At 45.1% G+C, this 23,594-nt stretch overlaps 1 protein-coding gene across 4 annotated transcripts in view; it reads left to right on the plus strand.

Annotated features, from left to right (window-relative positions):
• Positions 1-23,594, plus strand: part of EXTL3 (exostosin like glycosyltransferase 3) — a 134,242-nt gene that overhangs the window by 77,375 nt on the left and 33,273 nt on the right. For 2 of the 4 annotated variants that reach the window (XR_004031312.1, XM_030817034.1), the window contains exons 1-3: positions 4,648-4,974; positions 16,870-16,963; positions 19,017-21,639. Coding sequence is in view for 1 of the 4 variants with exons in the window: in XM_030817034.1 (XP_030672894.1) it covers positions 19,492-21,639 (2,148 nt within the window). In the remaining 3 variants the exon portion in view is untranslated. Of the gene's footprint in view, positions 1-4,647; positions 4,975-16,869; positions 16,964-19,016; positions 21,640-23,594 lie in introns of those variants that run through there. The other 2 variants (XR_004031313.1, XR_004031314.1) reach the window with 2 other exon arrangements.

Genomic DNA, 23,594 nt, shown 5'->3' on the forward strand with positions numbered 1-23,594 from the left:
GGCCTCCCAGGTTCAAGCGATTCTCTTGCCTTGGCCTCCTGAGTAGCTGGGATTACAGGCATGTGCCTGGCTAATTTTTGTATTTTTAGTAGAGACGGGGTTTCACCATGTTGATCAGGCTGGTCTCAAACTCCTGACCTCAAGTGATCTGCCTGCCTCAGCCTCCCAAAGTGCTGGGATTACAGGTGTAAGCCATTGTGTGGTGTTATATTTTATATTTTGTTTATCTGGTCTACCTCTGATCGACATCTGGGTACTTTTCTGTTTTTGTGTAAATGGTGCTGCTGTGAGCTTTTGTTGATCACGTACACATTGCTGCTAACTACTTTTACCGCCAGTGGCTTATACTAGGTATAATGAATTATCTTCCATCATATGTAACTGAATTGATGGTCACTCATGAGTACTTATGAATACTGTTATGCTTTTTTATCTGGTGACTTCTTTTTATGTGGTAACTTTCATGGTGTGAGGGCAGGGCCATGTTTTATACATTTTGCGTACATAATAGAACGTTGCATATATTTCTATAGATGCTCAACTATTTGCTGATTGAACGAATGAACAAACAAATGAATGGTGTGTGCCTCCCTCTTTTTTGGGAACAAGCTCTATTTACAGGTGAGGCCCCCAACTGTGATGTTTGGACCAGGATGACCTGCTGCTTGGCCAAAGCTGATTGATTAAAGGGGTGGACACGTGACCCAAGCTGGGCCAATGTTGTCTCTCTTATGGGAGTTTACAGTTTGGAGCTGAAATGACAGTGGATGCTGCTGATGCTCGGTCCTTGTGATTGTGCTCCAGACAGAAGACCCACAGGCTCCTGCTGCTGCGTACCAAAGGTTCAATGCATCCTGCTTTTCCTAATTTCTGGAGTGGATAAATATCTACACACTTGGGGGGGCTGGGTGCAGTGGCTGATGCCTGTAATCCCAGCACTTTGGGAGGCTGAGGTGGGCAGATTGCCTGAGCTCAGGAGTTCAAGATCAGCCTGGGCAACATGGTGAAACCCCATCTCTACTAAAAATAAATTAGCCAGGCATGGTGGTGTATGCTTGTATTCCCAGCTACTCAGGAGGCTAAGGCACGAGAACTGCTTGAACCCAGAAGGCAGAGGTTGCAGTGAGCCAAAATCACGCCACTGCACTCCAGCCTGGGTGACAGAGCCAGACTCTGTCTCCAAAAACAAAACAAAAAAATCTACATACATGACTGTTAAACAACAATGCAAAACTATTTTGGATTCGGTTTCAAAATACAAAGTAGAGATAATAAGTGCCGTAAAATGTCAAAATATGGAGAGATTAGTGAAGACTCACTTCATTGTGCATGCTGTTGCCTTGGCTTCCTTCTTGAGGACAGCTGCTGTGAATGTGACCATATTTGCCAAGCCAGGATTTCAGTGTTAAGGGATGGACCAGGAGAGGAGTTATGGGGATTTGGGAATGAGAATGGGATGTAGGTGTGAAACTGTAGAGGATCAATGGTAGAGATCCTACAAGTAAAGCCTTTAAGTCTTGGAAACTGATTGAATGTGAAGGTAAAGAGAGAAGTCGAAGATGATGCCAGGTTTTGTTTCTGGGTTAGGAAAGATAAAGGTAACTATTTTAAACAAGGACATTTGAGGAGTGCAAAGTGGGAAGGGATAAAGATGAGTTCAGTTTGGGATATATTAAATTTAAGGTCCTGGTGAGATAGCCAGATGAGCTCACGAGTTAGGAAGATTTGGAGTCCCCTGTCCTTTGCTCCATGCTGTGTGGTGTTGGACACCTTATTTAGCTTCTTGAAGTCTTAGCTCCCTATCTGGCAGCTGATACCTACCCGTAAGGATTAAAGTGAGACAGTGAATAAAAGGGTTTAGCTTATTGCCTGGCAATTAAGTATCATAAAGTATATATTAATAGGGTGTGAAGGCCCCACGTGGTGGCTCACGCCTGTATCCTAGCACTCTGGGAGGCCAAGACAGGCTGATTGCTTAAGCTCAGGAATTTGAGACCAGCCTGGTCAACATGGTTGAAACCCCATCTCTACAAAAAAACAAAACAAAAATTAGGCCGGGCGTGGTGGCTCATGCCTGTAATCCCAGCACTTTGGGAGGCCGAGGTGGGCGGATCACTTGAGGTCAGGAGTTCGAGACCAGCCTGGCCAACATGGTGAAACCCTGTCTCTACTAAAAATACAAAAATTAGCTGGGCACGGTAGTGCATGCCTGTAATCCCAGTTACTCGGGAGGGTGGGGCAGGAGAATCACTCGAACCCAGGAGGCAGAGTTTGCAGAGAGTCGAGATCATGCCACTGCACTCCAGCCTGGGCAAAAAGAGTGAGACTCCGTCTCAAAACAAAAACAAAAAACAAAAATTAGGCACAGTGGCAGGGATCTATGGTCCCAGTTATTCCAGAAGCTGAGGCGGGAGGAACACCTGAGCCCAGGGACATTGGGGCTGCAGTGAGCCGTGATCGCACTACTACACTCCAGTGTGGGCGACAGAGCAAGACCCTGTCTCCAAAAAATAAATAAAAATAGGATGATGATGATGATGTGAGGGTGTCCAGAGTGCTACTGGGCAGCAGGGCCCCAAGCTCTGCTGTAAAGGACAAGCTTGCAGGTGGAGATGATGCAGGGAAATTGGTTGAAATTAGCAAGAAGAGAGTGTGAGGAAGAAAAAAGAAAGTAGCCCCGTATCGTTGGCAGAGAACACAAGGTAGGAGAAGGAACAGGAGCTAGAGGAGACTGAGAGAGGGGAGCAGCAGAGTGCAGGCTCACAAGATCAAAGCGGATGGGGGCTCAGCAGCAGGTGAATATCCCTGTTCTTCCTAAAGCTTCATAATCTTTTTTTTGTTGTTGTTCCCTAGATGGAGACTTGCTCTGTTGCCCAGGCTGGAGTGCAGTGGCGCGATCTAGGCTCCCTGCAACCTCTGCCTCCCGGGTTCAAGTGATTCTCCTGCCTCAGCCTCCCGAGTAGCTGGGATTATAGGCACGCGCCACCACGCCCAGCTAATTTTTGTATTTTTGGTAGAGACAAGGTTTTGCCATGTTGGCCAGGCTGGTCTCGAACTGCTGACCTCGTGATCCACCTGCCTTGGCCTCCCAAAATGCTGGGATTATAGGCATGAGTCACCGCGCCTGGCCAGCTTCATCATCTTTAAAAGCAAGTAAGTCAAAGTTTAAGGGCAGCAATGTGTTAAGTTACTCCAACGTAAAAGACTGAGTCCAACAGGTAGCAGGTACCTGCACGTCTTCTCTCGCCAGTGTGGAGATGAACCAAGGCCTGGTAGTTCTCTCCTGTCTTCTGTGGTGTCTCCTCCCACATTGCCAAGCCCCTGCCTGCTGAGGCCGCGTACTTTGGAGGAGAGCCAAGCAGAGGAACTGTTAAAAAAAAAAAAATTATGATACCCAGGCAACACTCACTCCATTTTCATTTCCTGCAATGCTTCTGATTTTTAAACTTTGCCTCCTCCTGTCTTGACTTCAACAAATTGTTAACAGTAAGGGTTGCATATGTACACATATGATGGCGGTAAGACTTGGAAAGCATTTGTTTATGGTAATCAAGAGGAAAGGAGAGGAAAAGTGAATAGGAGAGGGGAGAGCAAGAGAAAGAGGATAGGAAAAGGAGGATCCGAGTCGGGACTAGTTTGGGGGTGGAGAGATGAAGAGTGTGCTCTAGGAAACAGGTTGCTATGGGTTTTTAAAGGTTTGTTTTGCAAACGTTATCCTTAGCCCAAGCTGTACCCCGTGGGCATCAGTCTTCAGCATTTTCTCAGCCTCCTTGCTGGAGCACTAGGCCTGGGCTCCGGCAGGAAGGGCGAGTGGATAAGGTCGGCAGCTGCGACCCTGTCTCTGGGGTGCAGTTCTTCTTAAGGCAGCCGACCACCCAAGCGCAGGGCCAGCAGCCAGCTCTACCCGGCTTCTCCAGGTCCTGTGTGTTTGGGGTTCCCTGGCGAGGAAACCCTGGAGTAGAAGCCCTGTGTTCTGGGCATTAAAAACATTTAAAAAAAAATACGTTAAGACAGATTTGATCGTAGCTCATACTGCAGTTACAGGTTTTAAAAGCTGGTTTCTAAGTTAAGCAGGTGACCAGGTAGGGTGCCTGCTCCCACCCCCATCCGCTGTTCCATTATCCAAGGGGTCTCGTCCTGACTTCGCAAGTGTGGAAACACACAGTCACGTGTTCCTTGGGACTGTGGAAAACGTGCACTTTGGGGCTCGCAGGGGCTGGCATTTCAGCATTGACACGGTGTTCTTCTTTCCTGTCTTGTTTTGGTGATCATCCCACACGACTAGATTAACCTGTTGTTTTTGCAAAGCCCCAGGATTTTCCTAAGCGTCCAAGCCGTCCGGCCTTGTCTTTGTTAGGAAAAGTCAAAGGGCTTCAAAACTGCAGGCAGTTGCCGTGCACGGCGCCCGTCCTTGGAGGCCTTTTCTCTGAGGATGGAGTTTTAGATTCAGGGATTTATGACTTGACTTTCCCGGGGCCGGCGCCCCTGCGGAAGCGGCGGTGGCTCGGGAGTCAGACCCGGTTCCCGCGCCGCCGGGAGCATCCTCCCCGCCATCCGCGGTCGGGTCTTCTCGACAGGGCCCGGCGGCCTTTGCAGGACGCGGGTGGCGGGGCTCCGAAGGCGGCCGGCGCGCCCCCCGCGCCTCCCACAATCCCCGGCGCCCGGCCCCGCGCCCCTGACCCGGGTGTCACCGCGGCGCTGCGGGAGGCCTGGGCTGTCTTCGGACGCGGCCGGGAAAGTGGCGAGCGCGCGCCCGCGTCCGCGCCCCCGCTCGCGAACGCCGGCTTCGGCCATTTCCGGCGCGGCGCCCTTCGGCAAGTTCCGCAGTCGCCTGTCGGAAATGGCTGCCGGCCGGCAGGGGGAGCGGCGGATCAGGCGCGGCCTGGAAGGCGGGCGGCCGGCAGCCAGAGCGGCTTCTGGGACGCCGACTTTGGCGCAGGCAGCGGCAGCGGCGGGTCCCTGAGCTGGAAGCCGGTAGGACTGCTGGCCGCGCGTGAGCCCGAGGAGCGGGGGCCGCACCCGGAAGGGCTCATGGAAGGGTGCCGGGGCTGGCCCCGAGCGCTGGGGACGCGGCGGGAGGGACCGGGTCCGCCGTGCCCTGGGGAGGCTGCTGCCCGGCGGCGGGAGGCGTGCAGCCTCCGAGCGGAGTAGGCCTGCCCGGTGGCTCAGGGGCCCGGGGAGAGGCCGCCAAGCCCTCGGCCGGCAGCGGGGAGGGCTAACGGGTCCCTGGGTTAGGGCACCCCCTCCCCGCCCCCACACGCCCTCTCTCGCCCCAGTTTGGGCTGCTCGGGACCCGCCTCCACCTTTTTTTGGACGCTCGGCTGCAGCTGTTGAGTTTCCCCTGCTCCCTGAAGCCGTCCACCCTCTGTGGCCCGCGGCGTTTCTCCTGCTGCTGGCTCGGAGCATCTTCTGTCGGCAGAGGCGCAGCTCCGGATTACCCCCACCCCTTCCCGTGCACACCTTCCCACATCTGCCCCCCGCTTCTACACGCAGTCGCCTGCTGCCCTCCCCGCTGGCTCTTTTTGCCGGGCTCGCCTCCTTTCAGGAGCCACAGTCAGAGGAGCCGCTTCCTGTCCGAGGGTCCAGGTGCTGCAGGACCCTGGCTCCCAGGCCCAGCTCCCCTAGAGCCGGCCTCGCGCTGCACGGGCTGGACCGGACTGGGCTGCGCGGAGCGTGTGTGCGCGGCGGAGCTCCGAGCCCAGCGACGGGGACAGCACCTATTCCGAGCCCCTCGGAGGCGAGCCAGGGCTGCCCGGCTGCTAATGGGTGCTGCTTTCTCTTCCCCACATTGAGCAAGAGCTTCGGCTCCTTTTATTAATAAAATCTGTATGGCTCTCAGAAGACTTAAATTTTGTGGATTTTGCCCCTCCCCCGCCACCCGCATCACCCCACCCCCGCCCTTCCCCGCAACCTGGATTGTTTTTCTTCCCTTTTTAAAAACTCTAAAAGCTTGATCAAGTCCTCTTGGTTCGACTCCTTTGGTGGAGGAGGAAGCGCAGAACACCACATGTCCATTTTTTCCCCCATATGTGATTTACTTAAGAGTCGTCTTTAGCATTTCTTGTCACTTTGTCCTATTCTTTGACCGATTTAGGTAGCTTCATTTTTACTGGCCGAGCTCCCCGTGCTTTCTTTTGTTTTTAAAGGCTTTGTGTGTTGCAGCCATGCAGACTCTGCAGTTTTCTGTATTTTGTTCGGCAGTGAGTCCTGCATTCTGATACAGTGACTATCGCTGTGACCTGTGTGCTGGGATAGTAACCGCGGGGCACAGAGTCTGGAGCGAAGCGAAGCCTTCTCAGCTACTTGCTGTTTAGCAGAGGGACTTTGAAATATTTTGTGATGAAAGAAAAACCGTTTTCTTAAACTGTTATTTGATGTGTTAAAAATACCTTATCCTGTGGGAATTTCCCATTCGTTTGCCTGTGGGGAGCCGGAGGAATCATAAGAACTCACGGGCATGAGAGAATCTAGCCTAAGTGCTTTCTGGAAGAGTCAGAATTGTGGCTCTTCAGACTTCAGGAAACGTGCTTAATATCCAGAGATGTGAGGGGCCATACCTACCTAAAAAATGATTGACAGGCGTACGTCTGTATCCCTCCACTTCTCGCTTTTCTAGTGGGGGAAAACCCTGTTAATACTTGGTGTGTAGTTGGGATCTTTCAGTGATTAGGCCTCAGAGTTCTGACCTCGGAGTAAAAAGATTTTAAGTGAACAGTTTGGAGAGAAGTAAGTCAGGGGCCAGGCTGAGCATGGGAAATGTATTTCTAGGAGAAAGGGCAAGTCCAGAGGGTGGTTTGAAGCCAGCAGAAGAATGTCTTAGACTAGAGAGAGACCGATTCTTTTCTGCAGGGCCCTAGGCCAGCTGTGGATTGGAGGGTTATGGGGGATGAGGGGCTGCAGGAATGATGCGGGGTCCCTGTCTCAGTTGAGACTGGTGGTCTTCTGGAGGAGGGTGGGAGGGATTCCCTCATGTAGACTTAGGTGTTAGGAGAAAAATGAAGGTCCCATCAGACCTACTCTTGGTAAAGGTTCGAGCGCCTTTGTATGTTACTCTGGAGTGAGGCAAGGAATATGAAACCAGGACCTTTCATAACGTCCTAAAACTGCCTACTCCATTCGCTGGTTATTAAGTTTAGCTCAGAAAACTTCTATTAACATATTTCTATTTTATTTTTGTTACCTCTTCATTTTGGCAACTGTCATTTCGAAGACTTTCAGTGATAGGGCAGCTGACCAAGAGGGAAGAAAGGATTTTTCACGTTTGGAGGTTTCATGGAAATAGCATAGCCCAGGCAGAGAGAGTTTGTGAGCTCAAGAGGGACAGAGAGGTGGGCTCGCCTGTAAGCTCCATCTTTTCTTTTCTTGCCTGAACCAGTTGCACAGTCCTGTTAAAATTTTCAATCATTCAGACCTCTTGGGTGATGTCACTAGGGAGAAGAGAAGCAGGATTTAAAAAACCTGTGATCTTGAAAATAGAAGAGGAATGTGGAGACTCATTACTAACATACTTCCCTCTCCCACACTTAGGCCATAAAGTGCAGTGTAGGATACTACTCACATGCACCCAAATGACCCATTAAAAGTCTAGAAGTGGAGCCATAGGAAGATGAACTGTAGAATCTGTTGGGAGAGTGAAAGCATCATATACATAATATATAAGAATGCCTACTATATGCAGCCATACAAACGGAATCCATAACCGAATGAGCAAAGCTGTATTCCAGTGAAACTTCATCTACAAAAGCAGGCAGCTGCCGCTTGCGGGTGCCTGACTTAGAGTGCCACCCCCCTCACAAATGCCTTTCCTTCGGTATATTCCTTCATTTGGCTGTGTCCAATACCTTTTAGACTGGTCAATAATATTAATGGTTAACGTCCTGGATGTTTGCTTTTTTGACCATTTTCCCTTTCAAGCCTCTTTTCCAACTTGCTTTTAAATGTTTTTTCAGCAATTTTGACCTACTCTTTCCAGCATGGCTTCTTTTCTTTTTCTTTTTTCTTTTTTTGTTTGTTTTTTTTTTGTTTGTTTTGTTTTGAGATGGCGTCTTGCTCTTTTCGCCCAGGCTAGAGTGCAATGGCATGATCTCAGGTGACTGCAAACTTCTGCCTCCCAGGTTCAAGTAATTCTCCTGCCTCAACCTCCCAATTAGCTGGCATTACAAGTGTGTGCCACCACACCCGGCTAATTTTGTATTTTCAGTAGAGATGGGGTTTCACCAACTTGGCCAGGCTGGTCTTGAACTTCCACCCACCTTGGCCTCACAAAGTGCTGGGATATAGGCGTGAGCCGCCGCATCCAGCTTCCTTTGTTTCTGAAATAGAGCTGTAAAATATAAAAGCACAGTGGCTTCGAATGGAGAAAATAGTTGATGGGACCCCAAATTATTAATGGAGTCTGTGGAAAATTAAGGGGGTCTTTAAAGGAAAGTCTTGTGCTTGAAATCTTGGAGGTGAAATGAGAAGGAGGTCTTGGGAATGGCCTTGCTGCCTTGAGTAGATAGTGTGGTGAAATTTTCCCCGCAGTAAAACATGTTTTTGTGCTTCCTGGGAGCAAGGCAATTGTCAGTGAGGGCCTAGAGTCTAAAAGGATCTTTGAGGTCATCTGGTCTAACCCCTTAATTTATGAGTTAACAAAGGACAAGGAGCTTATGAGTCAAGAACGAGGAATTGGGAAGTTAGGGGACCTGATGAATCAGAAAGATGGTAATGATGATGGGATGGTAAAGCATCTCAAGCTGAATTCACCCACAAAGGGTGAAGGAGGATGCCCGAGTCATAAGCTGATTTAAGGCTGGGCATGGTGGCTCACACCTGTAATCCCAGCACTTTGGGAGGCGGAGGTGAGAGGATCACCTTGAGTCCAGGAGTTCAAGACCAGCTTGAGCAACATTATAGTAAGACCCTGTCTCTTAAAAAAAGAAAAAACCCTGATTTATGTATGGCTTAGCAAACTTGCTTCACTTTCTTTATCTCATTCAGGGAGGCCCAGGGCACTAACGATATCAATTGTATGCCTCCACAGCATAAAATAAAAATCATGTGTGTTTGAGAAGCGGAAACCGTTAGAGAGATTAGTTTATACTCTAGGCACTTGCATACTAAGTTGACTGTTCTGAGAGTAAGTTAACAAAATCCATCTGAAGACCTTATTTAAAAACCTTGTTTCTACATCTCTACCCAGCCCTTATGAAAATGATGCCTCTCATTTTAGGAGGGAGAGTGAGAAAGATAGGAAGAATGCAGAAATCACCTATAATTTCACAATCTAGAAGTGCCTCTGTTGGTGTTTTTGCTTCTGTTTGTTTTTCTATTCAGAAATATACAAATATGCATTTTAAACATGTTATACTGCATATATGGCTTTGAATCTGTATTTTTCTGGTTAACATTATATTGTGAACATGTTTTCATTTTATTTAAAACCATTGAAAACCTTCCTAATGGTATCATAGTCATATCAGTGACAGTCACACTTTGTTTAACCTTGCTCCTAGTCTTGGACATTTATATATTTTATATACATGATAAAGAATAATGAGGTGATTGCATCTTTATATACATATCTTGCTCACCTAAAATATATTCCTAGAAAGTGAAATTGCTGAATTAGAGATAAGAAAATTTTGAAGGTTTTTTTCTTACAAATGGCAGATTACTTTTTAGTTTACCTTTCTACTAACACAAGAGTACCTGCCACATTGTAGCAGGCAGCATAGTTCAGAGTTGTACTGTACTTTAATCACTTTATTTTAATGTTTTAGTATGAACATTTTGGAAGTTAAATCTTTTTTCTCACTCATGATTCTTTAAGAATAATTTCTGGGATAGAATTATAGGGAAAGAATATAGACACAGTTTCAGTGTTTTTATTACTGCCAAATTGTGCTCCAGAAAGGTGTGCCAGTTTGCAATCCCAGCAGCCAAGTGTGAGAATGTTTACCCTGGATCCTGCTTAGCACCAGATATTATAATTTTACAATTCTTTGATTTATTAGTGGAAAATATCACAGTATCTTGTTTGAAATATGTATTTCTTTGATTGCTAGGAAGGTTAAACATATAAACATGTTTATCGCTTGAACCCTTTTTTGTGTAACTTTTTGTTTATATCCGTTGACCACTGTTGATTGCCTTCTTTTAATTCTGTCATATTGCGCAGGCTTCCCCGTTTTTAATCAAATTTAAGCTTTTTTTTTTCCTTCTGAATACATAGAATCCTTTGATTCTTATATAGTTGAACCTGTTGAACATTTCTGGATTTTACTTTTGCTTGGATTCCTGGAAAAGTGGCTGTACTTGAGATGAAATTACATGTATGTTTTCCTTTTCTTGTTATGGTTCATTTATTATAATTAACTCTTGAATCCATCTGGAACTTATTTTTGGATTTGGTTTGTCATGCAGTAATCTGACTTTATTTTTTTTTCCAAATAGATGTGTCACATTATTTATTGAGAAATGTAATGAGGTGTTCTTTAAAAAGATTGCAACAAGGTAATATTTTTAATTACAAAAGTAATATGTAATGATTGTAAAGTGAATTAAGACAAAATGAATCCTCTAAGTAAACAAATGGTAGATAAGCAAGAAGCAGTATACAGGGCTGTAGGTCATACGGACCTGGATTTGTAACTTGGTTGCTGTATTGCCTTGAAGAAGTTTCCTATCCTCAATTATACACCACTGCTTCATCAGTGAAGTGGAAATGACAGTACTCCCATGTGGCTGATGAAATGAGATAATATGTGTGAAGTGTGTTATCTAGAGTACTGTGCCTGGCACACTGTAAATGTAAATCAGTAGCAATTATGAAAAAGCCTTCTCCTCCCCATCTTCCAAGGGTGTGTAATGCATTGTAGTGTGGACTTTCTGCATTAGCTAAGGGACAGTGCTGTTTGTCTTCCTTAGCTGTCTACATTGATTCAGCTGCCATCAATCTGAATCTCCATTACTATCAATTCTTCATTAGACCAGTAGTTTTGGAGTTAGGGTCATGTGCTCTGCATTAAAATCACCTGGGAACTTTGTCAAACTGCAGGAGTTTGGCCCCCACACCTAGGAATTCTGATTTAGTTAATGTAGCGCGGCCCCGGTTTGTTATTTGAAAAAATTCTTAAGTGGTGAATCTGATTTTTACACATAATTAAACTGACTGGTAAGACAATACGATTTGGATTAGTGGGACATTAGCAAACTGGTGGGAAGGGAAGCAGATAAGGCAATGGCATAATTTTCAAATTGAGGACTTATCCTGGGAGTTGAGACTTCTGGGCTCAGGTTTGTTGCCAAGTAAACAGATGACTTGGGGTAATCAACGGCCTCATTTTCCTTGTTAATATCTATATATTCAGCAGCGGAAGGAATGCTCACCACTTATTGATGAGTTCCTTTTGTATTTTGTGATTTGTCTGCTAGTGGCATTTGTGGAACACCTCGGGATTTAGAAATCTGCTCTTAAGCCCAAAGAATAAATTGTTTTCCCTTTCAAACAGCCCTGTAATAAGGGTGGCTCAAACTCTGGTTCTCTGGTTGCATCATAATCTTCACTCTCCAGTCAGTAGGCCAAGGCACAACCAGTTTTTCACACTTCATTTTGCTTTTTAATTGCTGAGGATGTTCTGTTTCCCTTTTTTCATCCAGGCTAAGTTATACAGTAAGAAACCACTGTGGTCGTTGGATTGTGAAAAACATAGGGCCTTGGTCTCCTGTAACTTGGGAAGTGTCTACATGTAGTTCTTACAGCTTACTCTTTATCTACAATTAGCTTCCCTAGGAAGTGCCTTTTTTTTTTTTTTAAACAGAACACAAATCAGTGATAGCGTTGGGAAATGTGTTTTAGTGCTTATTAACATACTTCCTGACTTCACGAACTAGGTACTGTCTTGCCTTGACAGGCTGTTTGTCATGCCTGTAGTTAGGAAATCAGGAAATGATGTTTTTTTGGGTTGTTAGTACTTAAAAACAAAGCAATCCTCTGAAATACTGCTTTCAGCGACCTCACTGAAATGGTTTCCTGTGGAGAACTCCCTTTACCTAATTGGAAGGGCTCCTGGTGATGGCAGCAATGGCAGCAGCGTGCAGACAGCTCTGTAGAACCCGCATCTGGGTTGTCATGGAGTTCTGCCGGTTGTGGGCCCATTTTGACCTAAATGAAAAAGAGAAAATAGTACTACAAGCACAGATATACAGGTGGGCCATAGGCACACTGGCAAACATATTTTGTTCTGAGTCTGCTATTCTCTTTAGCAGGTAAATACTTTGAATATAGTGTTGGCTTTGGGTTTTAGAGGAATATTATGTGTGTCAATTGTAATTATTATTCATGGTTACAGCGGAGTAGCAGTGATATGGAGAATGTAAAAATGATACACATGATAGGCATGTGTGTGTGCCTGCTGGCACTGTTCCTTGAATTAATATAGACAGTGTAACATAATTAAGGCATTGAAGGTATGAGCCTTACAGTCAGCTTGCTTTGGTTCGAATTCAAGTTTTACCATGTAACATGGGTGACCCATGGCTCATTAGCCTCTGTGCTTTGGTTTCCTTGTGTACGGAACAGGAACTTCACGGGATTGCTGTGAGGATTAAGTGAGTGCGTTGAGGAATATGTGATAATAGGTTTAACCTGGCATACAGCAAGCATTCAATACCTGTTAGCTATTATCATAATTATTGAAGGTATTAGAGGCCGTTGAAGGTTTCATTGGGAACATCTGGAAAGCGTCTAGCGTCTCTGTTTCTCGCTCTGTTCTCTCTCCATACTTCCACGTGGAAGGCATAATAGCCAGATGGAGCAGCGACTCCCTTCTTCCCCGTCGCGCCTCCTGTCCCTCCTGTCTCTCCGGGTAAGTGTTTTAGTGTAGTTTTAACTTTTTTTCTTTTGGAGCTGCATTGTAGTCTGATAATTTTCTGCGTATAAAAAAATTATACAGTTTTATTAAAAGATGCAGAAGAAGACCTAAGTAGAGACATATCCCAGATCCGCGATGGGAAGTTTCAATATCAGTGTTTTAGTTTTTCAAGGAGAAAAGTCGAGTCCGTAGGATGGTTGTTATATCAACAAACTCCTGAAAGCAAGGCCGTGAGTAATGTTCCTGCAGATAATCACAGTTTGCTGTTGTGATAAGGGATGTGAGAGAAGGAGGGCCCTGGTACGTGGAGGTGGAGGGGCGAGAAGGTGAAGGGGAACACCAGCACATGCACAGTTCTGGATTGGAACTCTGAGCTCTTCTCAGCCCACCTCTCAGACTCTCGAATGGAGTCATTACATTACAGCTTTCCAGGACTACAGCTTGGTTCAGCCCTCCAGTGAGTAGCTAGCAGATGGAGACTTCTACTTTGCATTTGTCAGCAAAAATGTCTGATTAGGGAAAAGAGTAAAAGGTAGAATGCTGGCCACAATCTGAATGATAAATCTCTGTATACAACTATTTTAAATTTTTTTCCCCTGGGAGAAGACACTGTCATGATCCTGTTCTAGTCATAGAAGATGTGCTGCTTGCTGCCATTGGACCTTTGAGGTGTAGATGTCTGTGTTGCTGACCACTGGAAAAAGGATATCAGGAGGGAGGTGAAGATGGGAAAAGTAAATTTGAGAGTCAGCCAATCAGGGGGCTAACCGAAGCTTATTGGTAAGCTCTGGGAGGTGAAGACAGAGAAGAGGTTGAGGACAAGCCTGCAGGAACAGCTACATTTGGGGAGCGGTGAAAAGGGGTCAGAGAAAGAGAACTAGGAGAGGACATGGGCAGGAAGTGTAAAATGCAGACCGACTTAATATGAGGTGCACAGCATGGGTGAGAATGCAAGACACTTTGATAGGAGAAATGAAGGTGTAAGTGGGAGAATTTTTATGCTTCTGGATAGGATTAACTATATTAAAATACTTAAGACTTCCCTACTTAAATGCAATATAATGGGATTCTTTTTATATATCGCTGAATTTTATCCTTAATATTGTGTTAAGTATTTTTGTGCCTATATTCATGAGAGTTTTTTTTGTAGTTTTCTTTTTTTTTTTTTGTTTTTTTTGTTTTTGAGGCAAGGTCTTGCTCTGTCACCCAGGTGTGATCTCACCTCCCACCTCAGCCTCTAGTACCTGGGACCGTGCCTGGCTAATTTAAATTTTTTTTTTTTTTTTGGTAGAGATGGGGGTCTCACTGTGTTGCCAGGGCTGGTCTCAAGTCATCTTCTCCCCTCAGCCTTCCAGAGTGCTGGGATTACAGGCATGAGCTGCAGCGCCTGGCTTGTGGTGTTCTTTATTTTGGTACTGTCTTTGTCTGGCTTTAGTCAGGGCAGTGCTAGGTTTATAAAATGAACTGGGAAGTGTTCCTTCCTCTGGAAGAGACAGTGTAGAATAGGTGTTTTTTTTTTTTTTTTTTTTTAATGTTCAGTAGAATTCTTCAGTGAAACCATCTGGGACTGGAGATTTCTTTTCTGGGATTTTCAAAAGTATGAAGTCAGTTTACTTAATAGTTATAAAACTAATTCAGATTATTCCCTATTGGATGAGTTGTGGTACTTTGTGTTTTCCAAGGAGTTGGTCTGTTTCACTGAAGTGTGTAGAGTTGCTTGTAGCCTGCAGGGACTGTGGTGATAGCCCCTGTTTCATTCCTGCTTTTGGACATTTGTGTCTTTTCCCTTTTTTCTTTGTCATTCTTGTAGGTTTTTCAAATCAGTGACAAACCTCTCTGTTTTCTTGCTTTTTCTCTTCTGCTTTTCTGTTTTCGATTTCGTTGATTTCTGCTCTTTAGGTTTGTTTTGTTTTTTTCTGGGTTCTTGAAGGAGGAGAGCATAGGTTATTGATTCGAGACTTTTCTTCAATGCAAGAATTTATGCATAAATTTTCCTCTTAGCACTGTTTTAGCCATGTTCCCGTTTTTTTTTTTCTTCCATCTATAATATCTTACTTAATTTGTGCAATAACCCTGGCGGTAGGTAGAGATTTTCAGCCTCACTTTACAAAGGAGGAAATGAGCTCAGGGAGATTATATAACATTCCCAAATTCTCAAGGCTGAGCTGCATCCTGAGCCAGGTAGTCTAGCTGCAGGTCCATATGGCTATCCAGCTGCCTCCTGGCTCTGAAGTTCTCTCTCTCTAGTTTATAATGTATTGAATACGATATATTATTTGTTAATGGATTCATTAACATTATGTCGAGAGCCATGGGGAACACTTTCAGTATGAGGTAGGAGGCCTAGGTCCCAGCAAAGCAGAAAGGGAGGATGAGTCAGGGAAGTAGATGGAACACTAAAAAAGCACAGCTTCATGGAAGTCCAGGGGAGAATTGAGAGTTTGTAGGATGAGGAAGTGATCAGTGATACGATTCATTTATTTAACAATTATTTATAGGGTGTTTACAGTGTGCTGGACACTGGGCTGGGTGCTGGCCACACAGCAGTGATCCAAGCACAAAGTGTTCCTTCCCTTGAGGATTAGGCTTTGGTGGGGAAGGGAGGGAATTAAATTAAAAGATACTAGGAAGTAAATCAGTGGGTCGGTGCCAGAGAGCATCAGGGGGTAAGAAAGGCAACTTTAAATGGAAATGCCAGGAAAGTTGAGGCCTGAAGGATGAGAAAGAGTCTGCCAGGCAGAAGCCTGGGGAAGAACATTTCAGACAAAACAGGCATAAAGTTTTGAGAGCGCGAAGCTTGGCACAGTCGAGGAGGTAAGTGGAGGCCAGTGTGGCTGAAGCTGAGAGGGCAAGGGGAAGAGCGATGGTAACTGAGATGGGTCTGGGGGGCCCGGCAGTACAGTGGGCAGCCTTGAAAATATTGAGAGGGGAGGCGTGGTCTGACTCACGTTTCAAGATGGTCCTGGTTGCTGTGTATGGAGTGCATTGTAGGGGCAGGAATGGAGGCCAGCTGGCAAGTTAAGCATGAAATGCTGTGGTAGGTGACTGAGAATGAATTAGACATGTACATTGTATATAGAATAAAAAAAATCTGAAGGTTGCTCCTTATCATTGTTTCAGTGACATTTATTTCTAGAGGCTGATATGTTTATTGTCATTTTCCAGAGAATGACAGAAGAGATTCTGAGGGTATCCTTTTTCTTTTGTGCTTGAAATAATTTAATTAGCTGTTTAGGAAGGAATGCTCATGCTATTGGACATGGATGATGCTTTTGCCTGGCTCCAGTAAAAGAGATGGGAATTTAGTGGGGATGCATTCTTTTGAATCATTGTTGAATTACTGGTTTCTGTGAGAACATTTGTTTCTACTCTCAGCTCTGCTTATATGTAAGTTGGTAGCACTAGAAATATTAGACTAAGTGTAGTCAGTCTCCAAATGACTTTCTAATAACCTCTGTTTAGACTCTGTATGTAGTATCTTTTTGAATTTTTGGTATGAAAAATTTCAAACCTAGACAAAAGCAGAGAGCCTGATATAATAAGCCCCCATGGATACCCATCATTCAGTGTCAACAGCAGTCAGCTCACGGCCGATCTTGGGTTCGTTTCTACCTGCAAACATTCCCCGCCACCCTCATCCTGTTTATTTTGAAGCAAATTCCAGGTATATCATTTCATCTGTAAATATCTCAGTATATACTTTCAACAAGTAAGGACTTTTCCATATTTTAGTGTTTGGTTTTATTCCCCCTTAAATAGGTAACGTCTGTCTGGACGGTTTGCCTGCGAGAGTCCCCGTGTATACACCTCTTGTCCCAGTGTATTTATTAATAGTCTCCCTTTCCACTTCAAAGAGTCTCTGTTGGACAGTAAATTATTTGGTGACCTCATATGCATAAGAGAAATCTTTTCATAGGGGACAGTAAATAGATTCTTTAATAGCACTTTCAGTATTGAGTATTTTTCTAATAGTATGTCACTGTTCTATTTTTGTTGTTTGTTTTTTTTTAATCAGGAGAGCAAGCCCTGGAGGTTCACTCTTTCAAGAAGTCGTGTGCTGAGGTGTAATGCTACACAAGTCAGAGGAAGGAAGGGTCCTGAAACACATGGTGAGGAAGGAATGAGTCAGCTGGATTGCTGTGATTACGCCTTCTTTTCTTTTTCTTCCATTCTATTGTTTCTTTGTTACAATTTGGTCATAAGTGCAAAGAAGATTCTTTTGAAAGCAAGAGATTTAAACATATGAATCACAAGGATAATGTAAATTTGAGCATTTGATCAGCTGCTAATTATCTAAGTTTAGATTATCCAAATACTTAAACCTTTTAGTAATATTATCATCAACTTTAGGTCTGATGTCTTGTCAGGTGTTCTTTCTAATGGACAAAGTGACTCAGACCATCATTTCCCTCCTCTCATTCTTTGCTGTTAGCCGATTCTAATATCCTCTTTTCTTTCTTTTTTTTTTTTTTTTGAGATGGTGTTTCACTCTTGTTGCCTGGGCTGGAGTGCAATGATGCGATCTTGGCTCACTGCAACCTCCGCCTCCCGGCTTCAGGCGATTCTCCTCCCTCAGCCTCCTGAGTAGCTGGGATTACAGCTGCGTGCCACCACACGCAGCTAATTTTGTATTTTTAGTAGAGATGGGGTTTTGCCACGTTGGCCAGGCTGGTCTCAAACTCCTGACCTCAGGTGATCCACTCGCCTTGGCCTCTCAAAGTGCTGGGATTACAGGCGTGAGCCACCATGCCTGGCCTAATATCCCCTTGTCTTTAGAAATTGTTATTATAATTTATTGACAGATTAAAATTTAATATCAAATGTTACGATGAAATCAAATGTTACTTGAAAAAATGTTAGAATGTTTAAAGAAATCTTTATTCTGAAAAATAATTAAAATTATGTTTATAAAAATGGTAAAAAGGAGAGAAGACTATTACACCTTTAATAGTTAAACATCTTTGACAGAGGTAGAAGCTAGAGAAAGTGGTTGTGCCTCTGTGAAGTCCTACTCATTTTATGCTACGTGTACCTGTGTGTGTTGATATCTTATCTCTTAGGGTAAGGGAAGTTCCATGAGGTCAAGGATTATACATCCTAGACTCTCCCACAGTTGTACTTAGCATGTCTTAGCCCTGTTAAGAGTATAGTGAATATTTTTTGGAAGAATTAAAAAAAGAAACGGGGAATATTCCCTGGCATAGAATATTGTGATTTGCTTCTAGCTGAGAATATTGTGATTTGCTTCTAGCTGTGTTGAGTTTGAGGGAAAGCAAGTGGCAAGCCTCTGTAGCCAGTGGCAGTGAAGCCTGGTGAGAGAGCAGGGCTGGGAGTGTTGCTGAGGGACTGAGTCGCTACAAGCGTCCTCCCATCCACTGCACTTTGTATCACAGCAACGTGGTGCATTGCTGTCTCCGTGCACCTATCTCCGTTTTAGAAGGTTAGGAAACCGAGGTCTGATAGCAAATCTGTCAGCAAAGAAGGAGAAAGAATGCCTCTCATTTCTAAGTATAGTGTTCTTTCTAAAAGAGCAAGTTACTATTTATATTTTAAGAAAGAGCACATGATGTCTGCTAATGGAAGATAAATGAGAAGCAAACTGGGAAATACATTCTGTCTCAGGATTACTGCATCTACTACTGGATAAAGATCAAAAGAGTTCTCTTCAACCCTTTCAACTCTACATGGAACAAATTGAGCTTTTCAGAGTCTTTTTTTGTAAAGTATTTCCAAAGAAGACTTACAGGTTAGGAGTAAACATAAACTACCCAGGTTGGCTAGGAAGGTATTTCTCTTCATCTAAAGATGATGCCCAGGTGTAGAACAGGATAAGAAAAGACTGTGGACATCTTTGTCCCATGAATTTAGTTGGTCGTCGTGTTATAGGGCTGTAATGCTGCTCTAGATCCAGTTAAATAAGAAGTGGGGAGGGGTTGTAAACTGCAGCTTTTTGGGGCACTTATCCATTTATTACCCCAAGTAAAATACCCATACCAAACAGCAAACAGCATCTCTGCATTGTCATTATAATGTTCTTTGAGACACAACCAGCGTTCTAGCCATTGTTCCATCTGAGATTTCAGCATTTTCTAGAAATGTATGGTGGCAGGGGTGTTGAACGTAAACTTCTTCAAGACTAACATGGTTCTCTTTCTTTTGCAGGCCTGATTGTTGGCAAAGGCATCGTAAGAAGCTGGCATTTATTTCTGTTATAACCCATTACTGTATAACTGTGAATAGACACTATGCATATTTGTTGGTCAGCAAAACCAAGAAACAAGAGCTATGGCAGTTGAAAAAGTCTGTCTGATTCCAGGGTGTTTTTCCTGGGTTTCATCATCAGGTACCTCCTCCCTTTCATCTCAGCAAGAATGTGGCACCTTTTACCGTTTGATAAAGATTAAGGACATGTTCTTTGGTCAACAGCCAGAACTTAAAATCTGCTGGAATAGGGTCAGAGACCATTTCAGCTGCAGCTGAGGAAAATGAAATTTTCATTTTATTTGGTGCCTTGTCCAGGGAGCGCACTAACTCTTCCGGAAACGTGTCAGTGAAACAGAGATCGTTTTGTGGAATAGCAACCCATGGTTATGGCGAGTGACCCGACGTGATCTGGGGGGCAGGCTGCAGAGGACTCATGACAGGCTATACCATGCTGCGGAATGGGGGCGCGGGGAATGGAGGTCAGACCTGCATGCTGCGCTGGTCCAACCGCATCCGCCTCACATGGCTCAGCTTCACACTCTTTGTCATCCTGGTCTTCTTCCCGCTCATCGCCCACTATTACCTCACCACTCTGGATGAGGCTGATGAGGCAGGCAAGCGGATTTTTGGCCCCCGGGTGGGGAACGAGCTGTGCGAGGTGAAGCACGTGCTGGATCTGTGCCGCATCCGGGAGTCGGTGAGTGAAGAGCTCCTGCAGCTGGAGGCCAAGCGCCAAGAGCTGAACAGCGAGATCGCCAAGCTGAATCTGAAGATCGAAGCCTGTAAGAAGAGCATTGAGAATGCCAAGCAGGACCTGCTCCAGCTCAAGAATGTCATCAGCCAGACTGAGCATTCCTACAAGGAGCTCATGGCCCAGAACCAGCCCAAGCTGTCCCTGCCCATCCGACTGCTCCCAGAGAAGGACGATGCTGGCCTCCCTCCCCCAAAGGCCACTCGGGGCTGCCGGCTGCACAACTGCTTTGATTATTCTCGTTGCCCTCTCACCTCTGGCTTCCCAGTCTACGTCTATGACAGTGACCAGTTTGTCTTTGGCAGCTACCTGGATCCCTTGGTCAAGCAGGCTTTTCAGGCGACAGCACGAGCTAACATTTATGTTACAGAAAATGCAGACATTGCCTGCCTTTACGTGATACTAGTGGGAGAGATGCAGGAGCCGGTGGTGCTGCGGCCTGCTGAGCTGGAGAAGCAGTTGTATTCCCTGCCACACTGGCGGACAGATGGACACAACCATGTCATCATCAATCTGTCACGTAAGTCAGATACACAGAACCTCCTATATAACGTCAGTACTGGCCGTGCCATGGTGGCCCAGTCCACCTTCTATGCTGTCCAGTACAGACCTGGCTTTGACTTGGTCGTATCACCGCTGGTCCATGCCATGTCTGAGCCCAACTTCATGGAAATCCCACCACAGGTGCCGGTGAAGCGGAAATACCTCTTCACCTTCCAGGGCGAGAAGATTGAGTCTCTGAGGTCTAGCCTTCAGGAGGCCCGCTCCTTTGAAGAGGAAATGGAGGGCGACCCTCCCGCCGACTACGATGACCGGATCATTGCCACCCTGAAGGCGGTGCAGGACAGCAAGCTGGATCAGGTCCTGGTGGAATTCACCTGCAAAAACCAGCCCAAACTCAGCCTGCCGACTGAGTGGGCGCTGTGTGGGGAGCGGGAGGACCGCTTGGAATTGCTGAAGCTGTCCACCTTCGCCCTCATCATTACCCCCGGGGACCCTCGCTTGGTTATTTCCTCTGGGTGTGCAACACGGCTCTTCGAAGCTCTGGAAGTCGGTGCCGTCCCGGTGGTGCTGGGGGAGCAGGTCCAGCTTCCGTACCAGGACATGCTGCAGTGGAACGAGGCAGCCCTGGTGGTGCCCAAGCCTCGTGTTACCGAGGTTCATTTCCTGCTCAGAAGCCTCTCCGATAGTGACCTCCTGGCTATGAGGCGGCAAGGCCGCTTTCTCTGGGAGACTTATTTCTCCACTGCTGACAGCATTTTTAATACCGTGCTGGCTATGATTAGGACTCGCATCCAGATCCCAGCCGCTCCCATCCGGGAAGAGGCGGCAGCTGAGATCCCCCACCGTTCAGGCAAGGCGGCTGGAACCGACCCCAACATGGCTGACAACGGGGACCTGGACCTGGGGCCAGTGGAGACGGAGCCGCCCTACGCCTCACCTAGATACCTCCGCAATTTCACTCTGACTGTCACTGACTTTTACCGCAGCTGGAACTGTGCTCCAGGGCCTTTCCATCTTTTCCCTCACACTCCCTTTGACCCTGTGTTGCCCTCAGAGGCCAAATTCTTGGGCTCAGGGACTGGCTTTCGGCCTATTGGTGGTGGAGCTGGAGGTTCTGGCAAGGAGTTTCAGGCAGCGCTTGGAGGCAATGTTCCCCGAGAGCAGTTCACGGTGGTGATGTTGACTTATGAGCGGGAGGAAGTGCTTATGAACTCTTTAGAGAGGCTGAATGGCCTCCCTTACCTGAACAAGGTCGTGGTGGTGTGGAATTCTCCCAAGCTGCCATCAGAGGACCTTCTGTGGCCTGACATTGGCGTCCCCATCATGGTAATAGAGAAACGAATAGTTCGTTTTGGTGCATGAAATAGTATTTCACTCTTAATCCCTTTTCCAACTTCCTTCACTTTAGCAATCATAACTTCTAGCAGAGGAGAATACATGTATACTCATGAAAAACCTATATAGATTCCTTTCTTCCCAAAGGGTTTGCTTGCTGCCTTTTCAAGCCTTGGTAGTTCTGTTGCTGTTACTCACTTCCTAAATCGAGGATCCCCAAAACTGAAACTGATTGTATATTCAATATACAAAACCTTGTCGGTTATCCCATAGACTTCTTCCATGTCATAACAAGATGATGATGATAATGATAAGCTACCATTTAGGAAGCACTTAGCCTCTAGGCACTATAATAAGCATTTTGTGACATCATTATCACTGTTTCTTCAGCTTATTCATATGGGAGCTGAAGCTTAGGTTAATGAATTTGCCCAAGATCATGGTGAGTAATGGAGAAGCTGAGCTGTAGTATGTCTGATTCCAGAAGTGGCAGCTTTAGTCACCTCCCAAAGGGTTTAGGAAGGCCTGTGTCATTTTCCAGGTATTCATAGAAGTCTTTTGGAAGACTGGAGTTGGGGTTTGATATTTTGGAGTTGGGGAACCAACTCCAATTGAACCTTCCAGGGTGTCTTGTAGGTTCTTTCTCATTCTTTACTCCATCTCATGGTTAGGTGCTGTATTTTACAGGAAAAATAATAGCTAAATATGCAGGACAGGGCTTTAGTTCTGAGGAGTTTATCCACCTTCAGAAGAGAGATGGTGACCATCTCTCTTAAATGTGCAGCCTTAGAGCAGGTCTTAAGCAGACTGCCAACTACTTAACCTGCTGCATATGTAGTGACTTCCCGGCAAAAGGTAGCAAAAGGTCTGATGGGCTGCACATTGCTAGAAGTCTAGGTTTTTAAAAAATGTATTTCACTGGGAAGCCAATTCATTTGAATTATTTTTCTAAGCAGCATCATGGTATAATAAGTATGAGATTTGGAGTGATACAGACCTGGGATTAAGTAGTCATTTTGTGATCTTTGATAGTTAGCTTTTTTGATCTCAGCATTAAAGAGGAATCCAAGATAAGACAACTAAGGATTCTAGAAAGGTGCTCACTTATTTGAGTCCTTCTTACCCCTTAATGTTAAAGGAGATGGAAGCCAGTATGTTTGTCTTGCCTATGCTCTGGGCAGCTTTAACTGATTTCACTCATAAAGGCTTCTTGTATCCTCTCTACATCATTTCTGTTTGTGTCATAGTTGTTACTGCCTACTTCCTTCTGTGCAAAGTACCTCTTTGCTTGAAATTTTTTCTTACTGCTGCTAATCTTTTTTATTTAATTGAATTTATAATCAGAAGCTATTCAAAGACTGTAGGGTTATAAATCCTTTTTATCCTAGTTTATTTTCTATATTAAGTTTTGTAAATAGGGAATTTTTTTAATAGACTTCTCAAAGTTCACTTTTTTTCTTTCTGTTACAACTTTATGTGATTGAAATTAAGAAAGCATTTGCTCTGTGAAAGATAGATGCTCCTCAAATAGTAGAATAATAGAGCAGCCATTGTTTTCCATTTTTCTTGAGTTTTCTTTGATTGATAGGGATGTAGAGAAGCTGGTGCCACACCAGTTAAGTTGACTGAAATTCATCGAGAACTTACCAGAATGAATCCTTTTTAAAAAACTCTGGTGGGAAATAAGTAGTCCTGACTATTGGGCAGCCCATCGCAATAATACCTAATTGGAAAATGCCAGAAACTTTACAGGTAGGCCATTCTAAACAGCTTTCTCATATTAGCAATACAAGTTTTTTTTCTGGTCCTTTTAAAAAAGAGGAAGTAGCTTCAGATGGAGAATTTCACTCCATCCTGTAAATGTTCTGGTTGTGCTTTCTATCTAGGAGAGGCAGGTGTTCTGGGCAGCAGTTGAAGTTGCTGACATCTTGGATGTACCCAGCTAT

The sequence above is a fragment of the Nomascus leucogenys genome, chromosome 8, assembly GCF_006542625.1.
Source record: "Nomascus leucogenys isolate Asia chromosome 8, Asia_NLE_v1, whole genome shotgun sequence".
NCBI lineage: Eukaryota > Metazoa > Chordata > Mammalia > Primates > Hylobatidae > Nomascus > Nomascus leucogenys.